The 22210-nt window shown below is 39.5% G+C and overlaps 2 protein-coding genes, 1 long non-coding RNA gene and 1 pseudogene across 5 annotated transcripts in view; 3 read left to right on the top strand and 1 right to left on the bottom strand.

The window, feature by feature from the left end:
- Positions 1-3525: 3525 nt before the first annotated feature.
- LOC117753691 lies at positions 3526-4188 on the top strand. Its single transcript, XR_004612293.1, has 3 exons — positions 3526-3585; positions 3726-3845; positions 3962-4188. It is a non-coding gene; the product is annotated as an uncharacterized LOC117753691 (long non-coding RNA).
- Positions 4189-5739, top strand: LOC117759352 (vacuolar protein sorting-associated protein 4B-like). The gene is made up of 5 exons (XM_034581419.1): positions 4189-4381; positions 4636-4717; positions 4803-5022; positions 5116-5256; positions 5336-5739. The coding sequence occupies exons 1-5, from the start codon at positions 4189-4191 to the stop codon at positions 5441-5443; spliced, it is 744 nt and encodes a 247-aa protein (XP_034437310.1). The 3' UTR covers positions 5444-5739.
- A 344-nt stretch (positions 5740-6083) lies between these two features.
- Positions 6084-12746, bottom strand: LOC117759351 (annotated as a pseudogene).
- Positions 12747-19227: 6481 nt separating this feature from the next.
- adgrg1 (adhesion G protein-coupled receptor G1) overlaps positions 19228-22210 on the top strand; it is a 30862-nt gene continuing 27879 nt past the window's right edge. The window contains exon 1 of one of the 3 annotated variants that reach the window (XM_034571698.1): positions 19228-19527. The gene's annotated coding sequence lies outside the window, so the exon portion shown is untranslated. Of the gene's footprint in view, positions 19622-22210 lie in introns of all 3 variants that reach the window. The other 2 variants (XM_034571717.1, XM_034571707.1) reach the window with 2 other exon arrangements.

Genomic DNA, 22210 nt, shown 5'->3' with positions numbered 1-22210 from the left:
GTTACTTTTGTACTTTTAGTTACTTTTTAGTTACTTTTGTACTTTTAGTTACTTTTTAGTTACTTTCGTACTTTTAGTTACTTTTTAGTTACTTTTGTTCCTTACAGAGTCGATAGCTTTGAATTACTTTGTCCCTGAGCTCATGGTTTGTTCTTTTCCCTCCCTGTCCACAGGCTTTGCTAATTATCCATAATACAAACTAAGCCTTAAATTATGATTAAGTCACATTGCAAATTTCGATTTAAAATGCCTGAGATGTTGAAGCTGGACACTGGTGGCTCAGGTGAAGACGTCATTATCTCGTACACTTAAAAACAGGAACGCATCTCCAAGCATGGAGTATGTGTAGCCATGTGGCAGTGTGCACCATGTGCCTTCCTGAAAAGCTGCGAATGCTTTTTTTTTTTTGTTTAATATAGGTTTATTTCTAAATTGGTCATACTGCTTATATGAGTGCTTTGTCACTACAACTAAGAAATGTATAATACTTGCACATTTCATATAAGCTCTTTTAGAGATTGTTCACAGCTGTACTCTTTAGCTCATAAGGTGTGCAAACTTGATGGGAAACAACTCTTATTTTACTGTAAATGTCTGAATTCATAGCCAACTCTTCAGTCTTTTCTTTGTGAAGAGGTGCATACGATTTTCTCTTTTTCATTTCCATCATGTAAATAAAGGTTATAGTTATGTCAAGAAAAGCAGAGTGGGCATTTGATAAAGGTTTCACACTTAGATAAAATAGATATTTATTGTACTTTATCTTACCAGTTGACACCTGGTGACTGGTTGGGCAGGTGTGGCGTTTTTCACTTTATTTACCAATGTACAAACATACAAAATATGTGGACTATAGAACCCTATTATATTTTCAATGCAAGATCAATCAAATTTAGTATCAATCAAAGTTATTGGATTTTTAAAAATACACAAACAGGCAAAACAACATTTATATAAAGACAAACAAATGATATTATCATAATAGATACAAAAAATAGTTTTGGCTGCTTTTTTGTTTTCTAAAGAAGAATTTGTTGAAATATATTTTTTCCATCTCCTTCACGAACACAAGGAATTAAATTTTTTTTTCATTTGTGAATATATTTTTATTTTTGAATTTACCTGTATATAAATTTACATTCATCATTTGTAGATGAGGAGAAACTCATCATCTTCCTCGTTACTGTGATGAGGGCAAATAAATATATGTATAAAGTTAAACTCAAGACAGTGAAGCTCAGGGGCGAGCTGCTAACTGAGACGGATTCGACGAATAATAAGGTATCGGAACGTTGCATTGTGGGAGTTGTTGTCAATGTGCTTTCGAGTGCCGCTATGATCAGGGAGAGACTCCTGGCGTGAGAACGAAGTCCCAGGTGCGCGCGTGAAGCGTCATTTGACGGTGCGCGCGTGAAGCGTCATTTGACACGTAGGGGCGCTATACAGGCTATACATGTACTATGTCATCAAAGGAGTCTTCCTCATTTAGGAGAGCTAGATTACAGGACACACCCACAACTCCAGCTTGACCCTGTGGAACAAGGTCTAGGTCCTAAACGTCAGAGATTACCGACTCAGAATCAAGACCAATAATTGCCTCCTCATCTTCCTCATCTTCATGACGAATTCAACTGTAAGTCTGAAACGATTGTGACCTGCCAAACTAACACTCTGGATAAAGAAAATCAAAAGCATATTTTCAAATGCATATCAATCAGTCTATTTAGTATATACTGTTATATTTCGAGTTTTATTTTGTTGATCCAGCTTTGGTTAGCTAGCCAGAAAAGAAACTAGCTAACTAACAGCTAGTTAGTATTGTACATATTTCTCTTTCTCACTAGTACTTACATACCATTGTACTCTATGTAATACAACATGCATCAGATGTGCAAAAGCAGCCTTATGAAATTTATGGTATAGAGCAGGGGTGTCAAACATCCGGATCCGGCCCGCCAGGGGGTCCAGCTCGGCCCGCCGGATGACTTTGCTAAGTGTGAAAATTACAGAAAGACATCAATTGCATTTCTATAAAAGTAGCTGCTATACCTAATCAGTCCACTGGGGGTCGCACTGTATCAGTAAGAGCATGCCATAGACTGTAAAACAAGTAAAGAGTAAGAGTAGCGATTTACACTTGTGAATCAGAATGTCTCTTAAGAATATGGAGGTTTATGAGTACAAACGTTTTGTAATTTTTTTAATCGATCCAGTAATTGCTTCAAAAACAGCGTAAATGCGATGTCTGCTCCGGAGGCAGAAGCGCTCGCTGCTCGCTTCGTGACGCGTTTGACGCGTCACGAAGCGAGGGAATCTGCAGAGGCGAGCCCAGGCAGATAAACAGTGGGCTGATGTCTGAGTTTTTGGTCTTTATGTTTCTAGTTTATTGTAGAAAGACCTTAAAATAGGGTTTATCATCCAAAAACCTTCACCAATGATTTAAACATAGAGAAATATTGTCGTTATGTATGCGTTATTATGCTATGATTTTACTGGTCTGGCCCACTTGAGATCAAAGTGGGCAGTATGTGGCCCCTTAACTAAAATGAGTTTGACACCCCTGGTATAGAGGAAACTGTGTTTTCACAGGCTCCTTTAATCTTCTATGACATGTACTATGTCATCAAAGGAGTCTTCCTCATTTAGGAGAGCTAGATTACAGGACACACCCACAACTCCAGCTTGACCCTGTGGAACAAGGTCTAGGTCCTAAGCGTCAGAGATTACCGACTCAGAATCAAGACCAATAATTGCCTCCTCATCTTCCTCATCTTTATGCAGCATCGTTATGACGAATTCAGCTGTAAGTCTGAAATGATTGTGACCTGCCAAACTAACACTCTGGATAAAGAAAATCAAAAGCATATTTTCAAATGCATATCAATCAGTCTATTTAGTATATACTGTTATATTTCGAGTTTTATTTTGTTGATCCAGCTATGGTTAGCTAGCCAGAAAAGAAACTAGCTAACTAACAGCTAGTTAGTATTGTACATATTTCTCTTTCTCACTAATACTTACATACCATTGTACTCTATGTAATACAACATGCATCAGATGTACAAAAGCAGCCTTGTGAAATTTATGGTAGATGTTCGGTAGTGAATACATACTGTATGGGTCGTTTTTCACCTAATTTTTTTGCAAGTCTGTAATCATTTGCGTGTCCAATACTGCCTGAAATAATTATTGTGTAACTTTAAATGCTTTTTTTCCAACAGATGAAGCACATGGTAATAAAGTTAAACATTGCATCCGGGCGAAGTGTGCTGAATTCTTGGACAGAGCCGTGAAGTTGAAGGAGTATCTAAACAAGAAAGAGAAAGCTCCTCCTGCTAAGCCTGTCAAAGAGTCACAGTCCGATGACAAACGGTGTGTTTATGGGTGGGGCAGTGGGGTATGTCTGCTCATGTAATGCCTCTCAGATATGGGTTATAAAAATCAGTTGTCCCACAATGTAGTGGCTAATATAACTTTTTTTCTTGACATTTTGCCAATTTGATTAATTTTTTAATCTGTTCTGTTTGAATGAAAGTGATGAAGGTGATGATCCTGAGAAAAAGAAGTTCCAAAATCAGTTCTCGGGTTTGTAATATTCTTTTTCAAGGACTATTACGCCCTCTGCAGGCTTTATATGTTTATTTATTGTAAGTTTGTTCCTTGCAATTGTGTCATGATAAAAGCAATGTTTAGACACACTAGTAATGTTTTTAATTGTTTTACAGGTGCAATTGTTATGGAGAAACCAAACATCCAATGGAGTGACGTCGCTGGTTTAGAAGGAGCCAAGGAGGCACTGAAAGAAGCCGTTATTCTTCCAATCAAATTCCCATACCTTTTCACTGGTATTCAATCTTATTCAATGGGAAAACCACCTTAACATTGCTCCAAATGAAAACATTTTTCTATATTATCTGGAATAGTTGTGCCAGATACTCCATAACCTCTGTTTGAATAACAGGAAAGAGAACTCCATGGAGAGGGATCTTGCTCTTTGGACCTCCAGGCACAGGCAAGTCCTATCTGGCTAAAGCTGTTGCCACGGAGGCAAACAACTCAACGTTCTTCTCCATCTCCTCGTCTGACCTCGTCTCTAAATGGCTCGGAGAGAGTGAAAAGTGAGTCATTTTTAGCAGCAATCCACAGAAGTATGGGTCAAGCTTAAGAATATGCTGCATCTTAGACCGTATGCTCCTATTTCTTGTCCTGAAAGCTTCCATTCTACTTCACAGATTGGGGAAGAATCTTTTTACCCTTGCGAGGGAACACAAGCCTTCCATCATCTTCATCGATGAGATTGACTCGCTGTGTGGATCAAGAAGCGAGAACGAGAGTGAGGCCACTCGGCATATTAAGACAGAATTCCTGGTTCAGATGCAGGGTAAGTCTGCTGAGATAAAAAACAACTATTTGTAACTTCTGATATTCTCTTCGTGTTGCATGCTGAATGGTCCTGTTTAAAAGAAACCTGAGATGATATATTTGTTTATTTATATATTTATTTATCTTTATTTTAGAGGCTGTGTTATCTAAAGCTGTGTTGAGAATGACTGTAAATGCATTGAAATATTACATTTTTGCTGTGATCCAAATCCACTCTCAAGTATGTCCTACCCTGGATTTGTTATTTTACAGGTGTGGGGAATAACAATGACGGAGTGCTGGTACTCGGGGCAACAAACATCCCGTGGACCCTAGACTCAGCCATCAGAAGAAGGTTATTGTTATTAGTCTGTAAAAAGTATTTTCTAAACATGTTGTCATTCGCCTGTGCTGACTTTGCACTAATACGCCTCTCTCAGATTTGAGAAAAGGATCTACATCCCGCTGCCTGAAGAGCACGCCCGCTCTTTCATGTTCAAGCTCCACCTGGGATCGACTCCCAGCAGCCTCAGTGATTCTGACTTTGTCACTCTGGGCAAGAAGACAGAAGGATACTCTGGAGCAGACATAAGTGTCATCGTCAGAGATGCTCTAATGCAGCCAGTTCGAAAGGTCCAGTCAGCAACCCACTTCAAACGGGTATGTGTTTTATTTCACACACTTCTGTGCTTCACTGTGATGTATTAGAGTTATAGTTGTTAAAGTTTCCTTTATGTTTATGATGTAAATTAGGTACGAGGCCCATCCAGGACAGACCCCAACGCTATTGTGGACGACCTCTTGACTCCTTGTTCATCTGGTGATCGCAACGCAATTGAAATGTCGCAGATGGATGTCCCCGGGGAGAAGCTATTGGAACCTATAGTATGCATGGTAAGGAAATAAAAGTCTGAGATACAAATGCATATTAGAGCCACTACTTTATTACCATATCATTTCTTCCTCTTTTCAGTCTGACATGCAGAGGTCTCTGACCAGCACAAAGCCAACAGTCAACAATCAAGATCTGGACAAACTGAAAAAATTCACAGACGACTTTGGACCGGAAGAGTGGGAGTGATGAATGGGCCAAGTCAAACCAAAGCAATGGAATTGTGATTGTCTCTCTTTACTGTCCCTGTCCCTTTTTTTGTCTCTCTCTGTTTCATCATGAATATTCACCAGACCGGGTGGTTTCTCATAAATGGGCAAGATTACTGTTCTGTTCTGCCAATCTGATAACCCTAGTGTCCAAAAAGACCAGTTACATCTCCAGCTAATCTGATAAAAGAATCAATACCTCACTGGGGAATTTAGAGGGTTGTTTGACTTACGCACTAAAGGCTAAAGGTATTGATGAGCGGAATACCCAAGCAGCTTATGGAAACCAACAGAAGATGTACACAACCATCTATTTTCAGTTAGTACCATATCCTGCACCTTCATTTTCTAGTCAATGCATCACACCAGATAAATAAATACCCTTATATATATCCTCTTTTGTATTGAAATAACAAGCATTTTATAATGTATACTGTACTTTTTGGAATATATACATTTTGGACTGGGAATATATTACCACCAAACTAGAATAACCCACATGATAGTCTGACCAGGAAATATTCAATAGTCTTTCAAATGTAAACTTCAAATACTACATCTACTGAGTTATTTTAAATACAGCAGGTATATGGAGCCAACATATCCAGGTCAGCTTGGGTCTAACAGATCTTTCTCTTGTGGGTCTGTGTTGTGTTTGTGTGTTTGTGTTGAGGTGTTGCAGGATAAACAGCTGTGGACAGGACAGGCAAACCACCGCAGTTTCCTGCTGACCCTCTTGGTGTTCGTGCCGCCTCTGTATGGGATCAGTTTGGTGCTTTGCAGCATCTGTCCTCGGCAGTATGTCATGACGGCTCTCTTCTACTGCCCCGGTGTCTACAACCAGTCCAGGTACAGCACTCTATACATCATAAATACATGTTTATGTATCATATCTTCTGTCTCATCCCAACTTTTTTTATTTTTCGTTACTTTTAATATAAACACAAAAATGTACTTTACTTTACATTGATGTATTAGAGTCATCAGTATTTGATTGTGGCAAACAGTTAAAAGAAGATTCTTCTTCTTTTAACTGTTTGCACATTTTTGACTACTTATTTAAATTGAAGTAACTAAAAGTAACGTAAAGTAACGTAAAGTAACTAAAAGTAACTAAAAGTAACGTAAAGTAACTAAAAGTAACGTAACTAAAAGTACAAAAGTAACTAAAAGTAAAGTAACGAAAAGTAACTAAAAGTAACGTAACGTAAAGTAACTAAAAGTAACTAAAAGTAACGTAAAGTAACGAAAAGTAACGAAAACGTTAAGTAACTAAAAGTAACTAAAAGTAAAGTAAAGTAACGTAAAATAACTAAAAGTAACGAAAAGTAACTAAAAGTAACTAAAAGTAACGTAACGTAAAGTAACTAAAAGTAACTAAAAGTAACATAAAGTACCGAAAAGTAACTAAAACATTAAGTAACGAAAAGTAAAAAAAGTTGGGATGAGACAGAAGATATGATACATAAACATGTATTTATGATGTATAGAGTGCTGTACCTGGACTGGCTGTAGACACCGGGGCAGTAGAAGAGAGCCGTCATGACATACTGCCGAGGACAGATGCTGCAAAGCACCAAACTGATCCCATACAGAGAGGTCAGCATGAACACCGAGAGAAGAGTCAGCAGTGGAAACTGTGGGGGTTTGCCTGTCCGACACAGCTGGTCCGGCAACACCTCAACACAAACACACAAACACAACAAGACAAGACAAAGATCTGTGAGACCCAAGCTGACCTGGATATGTTGGCTCCATATACCTGCTGTATTTAAAATAACTCAGTAGATGTAGTATTTGAAGTTTACATTTGAAAGACAATTTAATATTTCCTGGTCAGACTATCATGTGGGTTATTCTAGTTTGGTGGTAATAGATTCCCAGTCCAAAATGTATATATTCCAAAAAGTACAGTATACATTATAAAATGCTTGTTATTTCAATACAAAAGAGGATATATATAAGGGTATTTATTTATCTGGTGTGATGCATTGACTAGAAAATGAAGGTGCAGGATATGGTACTAACTGAAAATAGATGGTTGCGTACATCTTCTGTTGGTTTCCATAAGCTGCTTGGGTATTCTGCTCATCAATACCTTTAGCCTTTAGTGCGTAAGTCAAACAACCCATATAAAGTTGACATTTGAAAGTCTATTGAATATTTCCTGGTCAGACTATCATGTGGGTTATTCTAGTTTGGTGGTAATAGATTCAGTATACTCACAGTATATTGGGGTTGGTTCTTGAGTTTCATGTGAATAATAAACAGGAAGAGTGACATCCTATATACATTTAATTCTTTTGTCTTTGAGGTTGTAAGTCTATTGCAGACAATGAAACAATTCAGAAACTGTGCATGAGGTATAAAGAGATTTATAAAACTGACATCATCATCTTTAATGTTCTTGGCAGTGTGCAGTTCAGGAAAGTGTCTGATAAAGCTCACAGACAAATAGACACCCTGTCTTCCTGGTTGGCCTGAGACAGATCCCAGTTTACCAGTTTTCTAGTTTAAGTTTACATTTCAAGACATTTTTGCTGGGAGCAGTTTCCATTTAAAAATCAATCTTTGGATGCAAAGAGTTTTTCACTTGAGCCCCCGCTCCAAAAAATGTCTGTGCACGGCCCTGAGGAAACCAGTGGGTACAGTAGGAGTCTTTGCTTAAGACATGAACGTTGTTGCGTAATTACAGGGCAGTTATCTAATCTGTCATAATTCAATATTCACTTTCATGATGTGGTGTGAAGGTACAATTCAAAGAAGTATAAAGATGTTATAATATCAAATCCAACCCACCAGACACAGTGGTGGTCCAGACGCTTGACGCAGGATCCACAGGTTCGACAGTGTCCGGCCCGCGGGGGTCGCATTGTTTTGCACACAGAGCATCTGCTCCACTTTTCTGTCAGGGCAGGAGGAGAGGAGGAGGAGGCCGCTGATTGGATGGATCCATTAAGATGTGTAGAGTCCTTGTTAACCTCCTCACTCTGGCTGTGATAGGAGGTGGTGTGAAACCCTGGGGCTCTCTTGGTGTGAATGAGCGATCCGATGGTGAGGATCATCCCAGCAGTCACAGTGCACAGCTGCAGATGGCTGACGTCCCCACGCGGTAGAATCTCTGTGATGAAGAGGTAATACATGTAGGCCAGAGAGAACAGCGCCAGAGTAAGGAAGAAGAGGGTGCGTCTCCTCTTGCGGTGCGTGGCGTAGTAGTACCAGAGGACCAGGCTGGGCAGAGCTGTCAGGATGATGATGCCCAGCAGGTGGTGCAGCGCTGCGGCCCGGAGCAGCACCAGGGCCGGGATCATGGAGATCTCCAGGTTGTCAATCAGGGCACCGAGAACAGGAGAGTGACATCCGCTGTGAGGGGGTTTGTGTCTCAGCCACCTGCAGCGCACACATTCAGGCAGAGTTACAAACACTTGAAAATAAAAAAAACTTAATTAGGAATGATGCTAATACACTTTCATTGATCAAACTAATAAGATGATATGAGGAAAAATCACATGTTGTTTTCTTATTAGAAGGGTCAGACCCTGTAATTTATATTGTGCTTTGGTGTGATGTCACACGTGTTTGGTTTTAAATAAACTGTAAAAAGATAAATAAATGGATAAAATAAAATGAATTTATGATTAAATACATTGCAACATGAAGTCATGAAGTCTCAGAAGGATCTGGGGCCCTGGGACATTTCTTCACTCGGCCTGAAGTTTATTGTACTAAAGCAGGGATTCCAAAACCTTTGAGTCCTTGATGCCCAAAATAACCGAGTCAGAGATATGTGACCCCCATTATCCCAAAGGATATTTTAGCTGAGCTTGTTCACAAAAAATCTCCCATGTGCAATGTTTCCTGTGATGCTGTAAACTGACCTGCGGCAACTGATGCCGTCACTCATCTGTCATAATCACCATGCATGGTTATTTACATGGTTTTATTCTAACAAGTACTTTTTTTAGCTTTTGGAACAATTATGGCTAAAATATGATATTGAGAATTGCATCTAAATTGGATATGATGTCTGTAAATCACCTTGTGACCCTTTTGTGTCTCATTAAAGGTCATACTTTTTCTAACCTGTTAAAGGCCTCGTCCAGATCTTCAGTCACAGCAGCATCCATACTGGTATAAGGTAATATTTAATACAACTACAAACTTTATGTTCAAAGTTTTTTTAGAGAAACATTTCAGATTATAGATTATAAATACATTGCAGTAAGTCTCAATTTATTTTGTCAAACTACAGACGCAGAAAATGCTAAAAATTTAAATCCTACAAAATAAAAGCTCACATTTCTCAATAAAAAACTTGTTTATGTATTGTTTATGTATCCTTTATTTAACCAGGAAGGTCCAATTGAGATGCAATATATTTATCTGCCAGAGACACCTGGTCAAAATGGGCTGCAATGGTAAAAGCAGGGACAAATAACACATAGAATCATACTAAAACACAGCAAGTCTGTTAAAAACAAAGAACACACACAGAAGCATGAAAGGAATCAGTAGCTAAAATGAATTACAGAAAATGAAAGGCACAGATTATTAGAGAAGATAGATAGACATACTGTATGTTGCATATGAATTGTAAAGAACTGATTTCAGTTGAGCAAACCTGATGTATAATTGCACAAGTTATAGTTATACTAACATGGGAATATTACAAGGTCATATTTAATACAACTACAAACTTTATGTTCAATCAAAGTTTTTTTAGAGAAACATTTCAGATTATAGATTATAAATACATTGCAGTAAATCTCAATTTATTTTGTAAAACTACAGACGCAGAAAATGCTAAAAATGTAAGTCCTACAAAATAAAAGCTCACATTTCTCAATAAAAAACTTTGATTGGACCTCTCCTGAACCAACGATAACTGCTGCCCCCTGGTGGAGGAGACATCTCAAAACCCCCGCACAACTTGAGGATATAGACTCCCTTTATACAATTGTGCTGTGACTGTTTTTAGAAACATGACAAGTCATTATCGATTAAAAGTTGCACTGGATCACAAACAGTCCTCTATGTGATCATAAGCAAGTTACTATATTGGTCAAAACTAGGATTGTTAAATGTATTCAAGTACGGGTAACAAGGGTTTTTAGTTTAGTTTTAACAATGAGTAAAGATTCAGCTCATGGAGACAGTCCTGAAACCAAAACGTAAAACTTCCAATCAGGCAGGCTTCTGTGAAGGCTTCACTAAATTCAACAGCTTCATGAGAGTAAATATATGTCCAATAAATGTAATCAAGTCTAATTTGACATCAAAATCACAAGACAAATGGAACAACGAGGAGTCAGTTCAAAAGTTATATTTGTCTGAACTGCATGAACAACCTGAGGGCGGGCAACAATACACATAAGACTGACATGAACAACCAAAGCAAAATATCAACTTAGTTAAAAAGTCAATTTGTACATATTCACAAACAGTGGAGACAAATCATGATGCAAAAAAGTTGAACCACCATAGTAGGAAAATCACTCCGTTACATTAAAGAATTGAAATGAATGTTTGGGTTTTACACAGTTTAACACGAGTAAAGCACATTACACTTTATTCACACCCATGCAGTAATGTAGATTATTACACTGGGCTGTATGATTGGTACAGTCTTTGCAACTATCATCATGGTCCATTTATAGAATGACAAAAAAAAATCAAAAGGCTGATCTGAAGACTGATATGTCCTCTGGTCGTCTTCATTTAAGGAATGCGAGGGTGACTTAAGCAAATGTTCACGAGAAAATCTTGGGAAGAAAATGGAAGAAAATGGCTGCATTATGGTAGAAAAGACATGATGAATCGGTGTGAATTCTTGTTGTGTTTAGGCTTCTGCCTCATGATCAGCACTTTTGTGTTTGTACACAATTGTGTGATTATATTTATTAACAGCTTTATGATTTATGACTATTAGCTTTCTGGTTTTCAAAGCTGAGGCCATCCAGGGATTAAAAATTACTCATGTCTCCTTATTTATGAGCTGTATACCTAAATTCTACATATTGTGAAAGTGTGATTTATATACTGGGAGGTCATGTCCGCTGCAGCCCTGGAAGATCTCACTTATTTTCGCTTGCGGAATAGAAGTGGGTGCAGTTTACAGGTCCAGCGCGTCTTCTCCTCGGCTCTTCTTCTCCTGGGACTCTGACCAGGCTTTGTTGATGGTTCTCTTCATCTCGTCATCTCCGTCAGAGTATATCTTCTTCAACATGCTCATCAGGCCGTCGCTGGGGTCTGCAGTCTCCTCCGTAGTGGGTTTTCTGTTGAGAAGCAATGAGGAAATGCAGAAGGGATGTATCCAAGTTTAGCTAAATTGTTTGGATTCTCAGTTTGCATGTGTGCACCCAAGTTACATGTATTCCCTGCCTAATACATAGTGGCACATATAGTGCTGTTGAGTGATTGGATTTGAAAATTATCATTGTTTTAAGTGGATAGAAAGTTATGGTTCAGTTTATTCTTCATGTAACTACACCTACCAATGTGTCTTTGGCTGCAGCTGATGCATCTGCACACATTCATTTGATGAAATCAGTCACTTGAGCATGCAGTGGTCCTAACCTCAATTCAAATTCCAGACTAATTTCTTCTTCTTAATTAAAAGCTTAAATACATTCTAAGTTAGCTTACTCTTTCTCTTTAGTCTGCAGTTCCGCCTTCGTTAGGCACCCCCACTTCTTTGTTGTCTGCTTCTTGCACATGACCAGGACCATGTCTGTTTTTATCTATGGCAGGGAGGAAAAGTGGTTAAAGGCCTTCAGAGAGACAAAGACACTAGAATATTCTCTTCAGGAATTGTCTGAACCAAACCAATGGCAATATTCAGAATTAAAACTGAAACTAAATGCAGTTGACAAGAAAAGAGACAACAAGATGGCCATGTTGATTCAATCTGGCCAATAGTTGAGCTGTTAGATATTGTCTACTTTCTGCCCTCTAGTGGCTGAACTAATTTAAAACGAGTGCAAATTAATTCAAAATAGCCTCAGATGTTTTGTTGTGAAAGGCTGAAATCTCTGGGAAAATATTATGATTTTAAATGCCTTAATTAGTTAAAATCATTTAATTCTGCTTATTTATGTCTTATAAGTGAATTGATCAACAACTGCAAGTCTCACTGCCTCAGTTTATACCAAGATCCAATAACTTGTCACTTTCTATCAAAAATAACCATATAATCCCTTTAAACACATTTATCGGTAGATATCACACTCGCAGCAGCACATGGGATCATCTGGCTCCGGAGGCTTTAACTTCTCCCATTTCATTATGGCTTCCTGAAGTTCACAGGGCAACTTCGTTCTCTGGAGCGATGCACAAATGAACTACACCATTAAAACAAACTATTAGTGCAGGGAACATATCTATGGAAATGTACTGACAGAATCTATAACACAAAAACACACACACACGATCTATAACTTTGAAAAAAGCACATATATACATACATATCAACATATATATAGGAGCAATTATCGTAATTATAGAGGGTTTACTTTACATCTGAATTGGCAGCAATATTTCATCTATCTTACTGTCTATAATGACATAAAACCACTTATCAATTAAAAGCAACTAATTAGGGCCCGAGCACCGAACGTATGAAATGAAATATGTATGAAAATGGACTCTACTTATACATTGTAACATATGTAGAAAATGGTCTGTTAGAAAGATCATCAGGATACAAACCAAAGTTTGAATCTGGTCTTGTTGATCTGCTTGGAGGCAGCAGAGAAGCATTTAGATGATATGACATATAGTTTTGTAAAAATACTCCAGTATATATTTGATTAGGTCGAGCTTATTTTATTTATGGCACACTGGATAATAGATCAGACAAATGAGCGCAGTGACAAAGAGAAACCTTTGAAATGTCCTTGTACTTGTTTATTCATGTAGTTGTAACAAGATGATATATTTACATTGAAAAAGAAAGCTACTGTAATGTCATTATGAAGGAAGAGTTGAAAATAAGATTTTGTTCTGCTTTATTGGTGAGAGATAGCTGAGATCTTTGATACCACTCATCTGTCTGTGAAATAGAAGGTCACAGTCAGCAGCAATTGGAGACTCTAAAATTGACGGTAGGTGTGAATGTGAGTGTGAATGTTTGTTCTCTGTATGTCAGCCCTGTGATGGACTGGTGAGCTCTCCAGGGTTGTACCCCACCTCTCGCCCAATGTCAGCTGGGTTTGGCTCTAACTCGGCATCCGACTATTGGATGGTATCTAAGAGGTCCAAGACATGAACTGTGCCTTTAGACTGAGATGTATCACTGTGTTCCGCTCTTTAGAATCGCATGATCATTCCAGGAAAAAGCCCACATCCATCCACACAACATACTCTTTGAGCATGAAATTTAATATGTGGTTTACATGCACCAACACACTGCTAGACGAATGTAAGGTGGAGTGAGGGCTGATTGCAGAGGTGGGCGAGAAGAAAGTCGTTGAGGAGAGTGAGTCAGTGAGTGAGGAATGAGGGAAAGAAGGCCTGGATGTTTGGGGAGCAGAAAGTATGTAATCATGTTAAATGACACAAGCTTTGCTGGTGCCAGCCAGACAGCCAGACGTGCCTCTGCATGTTCCTTACATTTCCATACCAAGCAGATGCTACAGCTGGAGTTTCAACACTTCTCCCACCACCATAAAATGAAGCGGAGGATAAATACTCATTTGCAAGTGTCAATCAATACTAGGATCAATGAGCCAATGTGTGTTGTGCTTTCTTTTTCCTTCTTCTTCTCAGCAAGGTGTGTGCCCTGGCATAATGTGGAAAAACAGGCAGCTTAGGGAACAGACTAAGTGCTGCACAGTGTGTTCTCTCTTTTGTTATTTTGTCTGACACACACACACACACACACAAACCCGTCACTCTCATCTCAACATCACAGCCAGGGTCCACCAGCTGGTCGCTTGCAGGTCACACAGTTGTCACCATGGTGACAAAGCTTGGCAGATGAGGTCCCATGTGTGTGGTTTATTGCTTGTGTGTGATGTTGGTTTAACATTCGTTTAATAATGCATAAAGGTGTCCCTGTGTGTGTGTGTGTGTGTGTGTGTGTGTGTGTGTGTGTGTGTGTGTGTGTGTGTGTGTGTGTGTGTGTGTGTGTGTGTGTGTGTGTGTGTGTGTAGCCCTCATAGCCTGCAGATCTCTTTGTGTGTATTCCAGACAAAGAGACAGAATAACCGGATGTATGGTAACCACGTGGAGAGATTGTCTGAAATAATTCAACACATCACAGATAGTGATCTTCATTTCACACAATATGAATCCACTTTAACCACAACACAGTATTTTCAAATTTCTATTTTAAAGCAGGGCTCAATAAAGCATGCTACATATACAGAAGGGACGGAGCCTTACTACAAAGGATCTTTTAGTATATTTAGCATATTTTATATTTTTTTAGTACAACTGTGTTTTAAAATTATTATTAAAATTGAAGGTGCAATACCTCCCAGGTCTAACTGCTGTTAGCTGTTCACTGTAATGCTTGCATTTCTGCTAGATGGTGAAAAGAAAGATCAAACCTTGGCCAAACAATGGCTCTGGGAGCCAAGAGAGGCCAATATTAAATACAATTTTATAAGCATACTACAGATGATATATTTAAATATACAGCATTGACACGTTTTAATTTGAAAACCATCTGAAACTGTAAGGTTTAAAAGCTCAAATTCACACCGAAAGGCTCCAGGATTTTGATTCAGGTCATCTAAACTTACCCTAACCCTAACCCTGAACTGACCTGATGAAGGAGAGGTCAGATCGACTCCTTTCAGGTTTGACTGCATAAGAGACTGGAACTTCAGGTTTCCGTTTCAGCAGCTGGATCTTAAAGGAAATGTCTGGTTCTATAGGAGATCAATACTTTATTATAACATAGCTGTTCGGCGCTGAGCAGGTGAGTTAGTTCAGCTTTCACTGAAAACAGCAGCCTGCTGTGACCCAAAACAGCAGGTGGTAGCGACCCTGAGAGACCACAGGGGGTCACAAAATGATAGATACAATTAGAAACAGCATAGTTTAAAATTCATCTTTATAATGGTGTTTCAAATAAAATCATGCAAATAAAATAAGATTTCTGTGTCTCCCTCAACCTTTGGGGTATTTGTATTATTTTTACATAGTAAGTAAGCTTTGGCCTTCTTGGTTTCACGCGTGTGTGACACGTACACAAAACACAGCAACCTATATACAGACGTTTGAAATGAAAGTAGGAGTCACCCAATCATCCAATGAGATCAAAGTAACTATTGATATGTGGCAGAAACTGAATGGATTCAGCTTCATTCACTTCAGACTGATGTTGGTGGTTGCAAACAGGTTGGTGGTTGAAATGTGCTTGAACACAAACCTCTATAGTATACATGGCTGGACAGGTGACAGGTGTAGAGCTGATTTAAACCACTGTAAAACTGTTGTGTTCATGGTGAATGGTGCCTTTTCCTTGTTTTTATGATAGTGTTGTAAAGTCATTGAATGAACAGTGGATGTGACCCTGAGGCCCCAAAACCTCTGAGGCCATTGTTGGTGAATTTAACAGGAACAGTGTGTGTATGAGTGGTCTTGAAAACAGGTCTGTGTTTTTTAAACGTCCTCAGTGAGACTGACTCTGGGATACTTGAAGGATTTTGAGTTTGAGGATGTGAGAGCATTGCATGGAGGTGAGAACATAGGTTATGGTCAAAGTTCAGTTGCAGAGAGAATGCACATCAAGTCAGAGCTTGCATTGGGAGAAATGCATCATGATTATTAGCATGTTGGTCCTTGTGCAGTAATACTGTACCTGCATATGTTTTCAGCATGTACAGTGTATTATTGTTAAAAGCTCAGGTATTGTGTTGTGTCTTACTCTGAGGAGGTTATTTATACACGGAGACTGGAATCAGACATTCACAGACACACCCCTTCATTTTCAACGTGTGATTCGATTTTTGGATGTAATCCCTTTGTGGTTGCTGGTGGGAAACCACAACAGCAGGATGTTAAAAAGTGACTGCAACACCAAGTGCTGTTTTTGTTCCATATCAGGCCGACGCTCATGTAACTTGTGCCGCATGACAGACAACAAAAAGTATTTTCTTCAGGTTCAGGCTCACACGGTTTCTTTTGACCATACTTGGAGCTTTTGACTGGAAATAGCGTTACACACTAGTATATGACATTGTTTTTATGCTCACAAGTGTGCACAGACAAACTTCTGCACCTTGCCATGTTGAGATAATGACTCATGTTGGCTTGAGTCTGTCCTCCCTCTTTTTCACTTTCTCTCTGTTCTTTGTCTCTCACCTTTTTACAACCTTTTATTCACTCTCAGTCTCTCTGTCCCTCGCCCTCATAGCACATCCTAAGTTTATGGTCTGTGACTGTCTGTGTGTGTGTGTGTGTGTGTGTGTGTGTGTGTGTGTGTGTGTGTGTGTGTGTGTGTGTGTGTGTACTTGTTTTTGTTGCATCTTTAGGACCTTTTCCAGAATAGACACTGATCTTGTCAGGACTGGTAGACCTCATGGGGACTAAAGTCTAGTCCTAATGAGGCAAAACACCTTTCCTGAAGTTTTGTTTAAGTTTGGTGGTGAGATGTGAAATGTGGTTAGGTTAAAGTTAGGGTCAGCCATGAATTGGTCATGGTTAAGGTGAGGCATAATAAGGTTTTAGTTAGGCTGTCCACAATGAATGGACTTCCTAAGGTCCTAATAAGGATGGCTGCACAAACCTGTGTGTGTGTGTGTGTGTGTGTGTGTGTGTGTGTGTGTGTGTGTGTGTGTGTGTGTGTGTGTGTGTGTGTGTGTGGGTGTGTGTGTGTGTGTGTGTGTGTGCGTGTGCATGCGTGTGATATTCCAAGCGCACCTGTCATCACCAAGACAGTGAGCCCTTTATTGCTCAAGCCACAGTTCAACTGACAAATCCTGCTCCAGTAACTCACACACACACACACACACACACACACACACACACACACACACATACACACACACACACACACACACACACACACACACACACACACACACACACACACACACACACACACACTATCAGGCTCTATCAGCCAGGTGTTGAATCGAGCCATTTCCTACTTTGCCTCTCCCCCACATTTTTTTCTCTTCTTTATCTTTCAAAAAAAGACATTTGTCTAAACTCAGGAGTTTAGAGTTGAGTTTAATTGTGCTTTTAATTATCAGGAGAGCAGGAACAATGTCATCAGATAACGAGTGGGTTTAAACATTAACTATCCCCTGCAGCTTCAGGTGTGTCACGGATGTGGTTTACTTACATATCTACTGAACAAAATGTTTTGGCAAGGAAACACAGGATGATTTACATAAAACTGAAGAAACTGTAACTATTATATATATATATATATATATATAAGAATAGAAGAGAATAGGACAGAATAGAATAGAATAAAATAGGATAGGATAGAAAAGAATATATCTTTATTGTCCACCAAGGTGGAAATTTGTCTTCGGCTCACCAACCACAAAAGAACAACATAAAACCAACAATCAGTTAGGTAAACAAACACATGGACAAGGTCACATGATACATTAAACAAAAAAAAACTGTTCATGTCAATGTATGTTTGTGGGTATACATTTTTAGTTGCTATAGGGACTCTATAGCGCCTCCTGGAGCTCAAAAACTGGCTGAAGAGAGGATGGGAGCTATCTGCCAGGATACTAACTATTTTGATTGCCATCGAAACAATCCTAGAGAGTTTATTCTTAGATCTACAGTTTAGGTGAGAGCTTTACACACGTGCACAGACATGCAATAGGATTCTTGCCAACCGGAATAAAAAACAAGCAACGCAGTTATCAATGGTATTTACGTTCATTCAAAGTCTACCCACGATGAAGCTGCGGTTACAACCAAAACCTGTGGCACTGAAGTAGCACAGGCCAAACAGTGTCAGGCACACTGATATCAAAGTCACAGAGTGGCCTGAAGGAAGATAAAATACTTCTGGTGTCACTGTTAAGATAAACTGCTGGAGCTGGGTGATGTAATTTTATGTATTGAATTGTGGGACTGAACAGCACAACCATTATCACAATGAATAAGATAAATCCAATGGGGGGAGGATGTAACAGCAAAGCCTAATACAATGAGGTGTCATGGGCCAATAACAATGACATTAAAGGGTTATTACACTGGTACACTGTGATGCAGTGGTGTGCAAAGTGAACGACTGAGTGTTCTCTCACAGCCCTGCAGCCCCTCCTCTCTGCCCACAGACACAGCCACCATGGCTGTTCTCCCCTCAACACCTTGCTGCGCTGACAACAGTCAAGCTACACAGACAGCACACGAAAACCCGGAAACAACTCAAAATGAATGCCCGAGCATCCTTTCAGGTGCAAACGGTGAAAGGATATCTGATAATGGTAATCATCCATCCATTATCTTTATCGTTTATCCTCTAGAGGGTCACAGGGGGAGCTGGAGGCAAAACAATTATAATAATTATAATGATAATAGTTAATAATAACAACAATAATAGTAATAATAACTATAATAATCCATTAACTATTCTTTAAGAAAAATCAAGAAAAATCTTTTTTTAAAACGCCCTATCTCACATTGTGAAAAAGAAAGAACAGAAGGTGAAAACAGAAGGTGAAAATAATAACAATAATAACAATAATAATAATAATAGAGGGGGTTTCTACATCTATTATTCAGCTTCTTATAAGACTTGACTGTTTAATTGTGAAGGTCCTGAGCGGAAGTAGCTTTACGGTCGCTCCAGCTCACACCTCGGACTCGCTGACAGTCGCAGCCCGGCCAGAGTCTCCGTGTGGCGGCCACAGTTCACACGTCAGCCCGGCCTCTGGTTCTCCGCGCTGCGTTCTTTTCTCCACTGTAAAAATATCTGTCACCGTGTGAGGAGCGTCTCAGAAATGAGCTGAACAATTAAAAGAGTGAGAGAAGTGAAGTCTCATCTCTGCGCAGACTCTGCCCGGGTCTGGTGCGGACTTGTAACTGCCTGAGGAGGATCACAGCATCAGAAACACGCCGACAGGGAAACTAGTGCCGGTAAGTCCCCTCTGCACCTTCATTTCAAATAGGAAGCTCCGACTCAAACTGTCACATCCATTTCACCTCATCACGAATCCACCAGTCTACCTCTGTGAGTGAGCTCTTTCAAAAAATCTAACACTATTTCAATTGTAAATACAAAAAACAATAGAATCTATATATCTATCTATCTATTTTCATTCATCTGTATAGACATATAAATGATGTGTCTGTGCATATGTTGAATATATAAATATACGTGCTATATATATATATATATATATATATATATATATATATATACTTAGATTTATTTATATACAGGACACTGAAATAAAATTCTTAACACGATTTGTTTCATTAGGGAGGAACTATATATATTTTTTTGATTTTATTTCATTTAATTTTATTTCATTTGTGCTGTAGAGTGTAAAAATAAGGTGACACTGCTGTTGTATTACAAATGTAGTGTCGGCTACATATGTTTTCCCATTATTTGTGTTTCATTCTGATTCCCCTCCCTGTAGTAGTGGAAGATGTTTGTCTTGTTACTGGTTTTGATGGGCAGACATCATAGGCAGCAACACCTCTACTGTGCTCTTTCTACAGCTGTGATATGCGGTTTCCAGACTGTGATGAAACACAATCAAAACACAGCACTCAGTTAAAAAAAAAAACCCGCTGTGAAAAGATCTTTAAGATCAGCCTTTCTTCTAGTGCAAACATTACTGATATATAGCAGATAAAGTCATTAGAGAAGCGCGTGATGATTAAAACTGAAAGTAGACAAGGTTGAATTGGTGTTCCTGAAGACAGCATCGCTTGAAATGCAAATTGCTGAGGATGTGTGACTCATTGCAAAAAGCCCATTCTCCTTTGTGCTGACTTCATTTTTTATAATGAGGAAAAGAAAGCCCCTGATGGCAAACGGAACCCCGTGACCAACACTTTTAAGGCCACACTGGGGGTGATTTAGGCCTAACAATATTCTGGCTTTTGTCTGTGTGTGTGTGTGTGTGTGTGTGTGTGTGTGTGTGTGTGTGTGTGTGTGTGTGTGTGTGTGTGTGTGTGTGTGTGTGTGTGTGTGTGTGTGTGTGTGTGTGTGTGTGTGTGTGTGTGTTGTTGTTGTTGTTTTATTGATTTATTCATAGCCCCCAAGGAAATATCTGCTACATTCCACCTGCTCCTGCAATTTCCTCACGGAGGACATGAGGATACAGATAAAGGAACTCGTATGCACTCACGCAGACGTTCACACAGCATCACTATAGTGCTATCACAAAGAATGCAAGAAAGAAGAATTGTAGCCTAGGGAGCATTCCACATGAGCCATATCACATCTAGTCTTCCACTTCAACTTGAGACGCATCTGTGCAGAGGTCTTCGATGCTCATTCCTGCTTTTAGTGTTTGTTGCATCTGGTGAGATGAAAAGAAAAGTCTAGTCATCATGAATACTTTCAATTCGATGTTGTGAGTCTCACTTTCAGAAGTGTCCCCTGTAGCTGTGTGGTATCTGAGTGCAACCTGCCGTTCTCACAGACAAGTCCTGAGCTGCTCGTGCTACGTGCTGTAAATCAACATGTCAGACAGCAACCAGTTTTCTTCTTGTGCTACGACTTGTAGGAAAACAAATACAAATCTTATCTGTAAGCAGTTGGCAGTGCACGACATTGTAGCGCAGTGAAATCTACCCACAGCGACACATTGTGCAAAAACAAAATTAAGACACACACACAAGGTCAGTGTGTAGTTTCAGAACAACAAGTGCGAAGAGTCGACTCCCTGAACAGCTTTTGAGCACCGCAAATTTTATTTCGGCCTTAGTCTCTCTGTGGAAACTCGAAAGATCTACCACGAAGCTAAATGTACTCATGGTACAATGTGAAGGCAGCTTTTCAAAGATGTCTTTACCCTCAATACCTTGCCCTTTCATTTTGTGTTGTGTTGTGCAGGGAGAGTGAACTGTTTGTGTGGGTGTGCACGTCTTTGAGCCATCGGCTTGAACAGCCACGAACCAGCCGCTGATCTTTGACCCTTATTCACGCTCACTGTCACTTCAGCTCTGAGGCCCGACAACAAAGAGCAGCTTTTGTTCCCGGGATTACTCTTCCATGCACATGCATTCTTTGCTCCTTCAGTCTGCTGCGTGCAGAGGAGCCGACTGAAACTGTCCCAGGACAAATTCCCAAACTCCGTATTCAGTCAACTGTAAATGTAGGTGCAAGATAATGGTGTAGCTTTTGGTAGCTGTATCTAAAATGGGCTGTGCAACAAAAGTGCATTAAATAAATAAATTCTCCATGCAGATAGAAATTGTCTGTTCTATTGTCGTATATTTAAGCAGCAGTGATGTTGAAGATGATGATGAAGGAATCTCCGCGGACACCGTTCTTGCTTGTATAATAAGGTTTATTACACAGAAGTTACAGGTCAGGACGGGTACCTAGGTATACCCGGAGACGTTCTCGGCCAATGAAGAAGTCTACCTCGCCGGTGCCGGACAAGCCTTCATATAGGGAAGTTGTTTCCGCCCAGGAAATAAGACAAAATGACGTCATACATAGGGGCCTCTAATACAAAACATGCTTCCTACTTAAAGATGGAAACCCCTCTATCCACTTCCTACTTAAAGATGGAAACCCCTCTATCTAACAGGTCAAAGAGAGTTTCTCCGGGTCACAGAGAACTTAACAAGTATC

Source organism: Hippoglossus hippoglossus, chromosome 3 (assembly GCF_009819705.1).
Source record: "Hippoglossus hippoglossus isolate fHipHip1 chromosome 3, fHipHip1.pri, whole genome shotgun sequence".
NCBI lineage: Eukaryota > Metazoa > Chordata > Actinopteri > Pleuronectiformes > Pleuronectidae > Hippoglossus > Hippoglossus hippoglossus.
The sequence above is the reverse complement of the archived record's forward strand: the minus strand, read 5'-3'. Positions and strand labels throughout refer to the sequence as shown.

Coding starts and splice junctions, on each gene's coding strand:
- LOC117759352 (XM_034581419.1), top strand. CDS start 4,189: ATGCTCCTATTTCTTGTCCTGAAAGCTTCCATTCTACTTCACAGATTG. Junction 4,718..4,802: donor GACTCAGCCATCAGAAGAAG/GTTATTGTTATT, acceptor CGCCTCTCTCAG/ATTTGAGAAAAGGATCTACA. Junction 5,257..5,335: donor TGGAACCTATAGTATGCATG/GTAAGGAAATAA, acceptor TCCTCTTTTCAG/TCTGACATGCAGAGGTCTCT.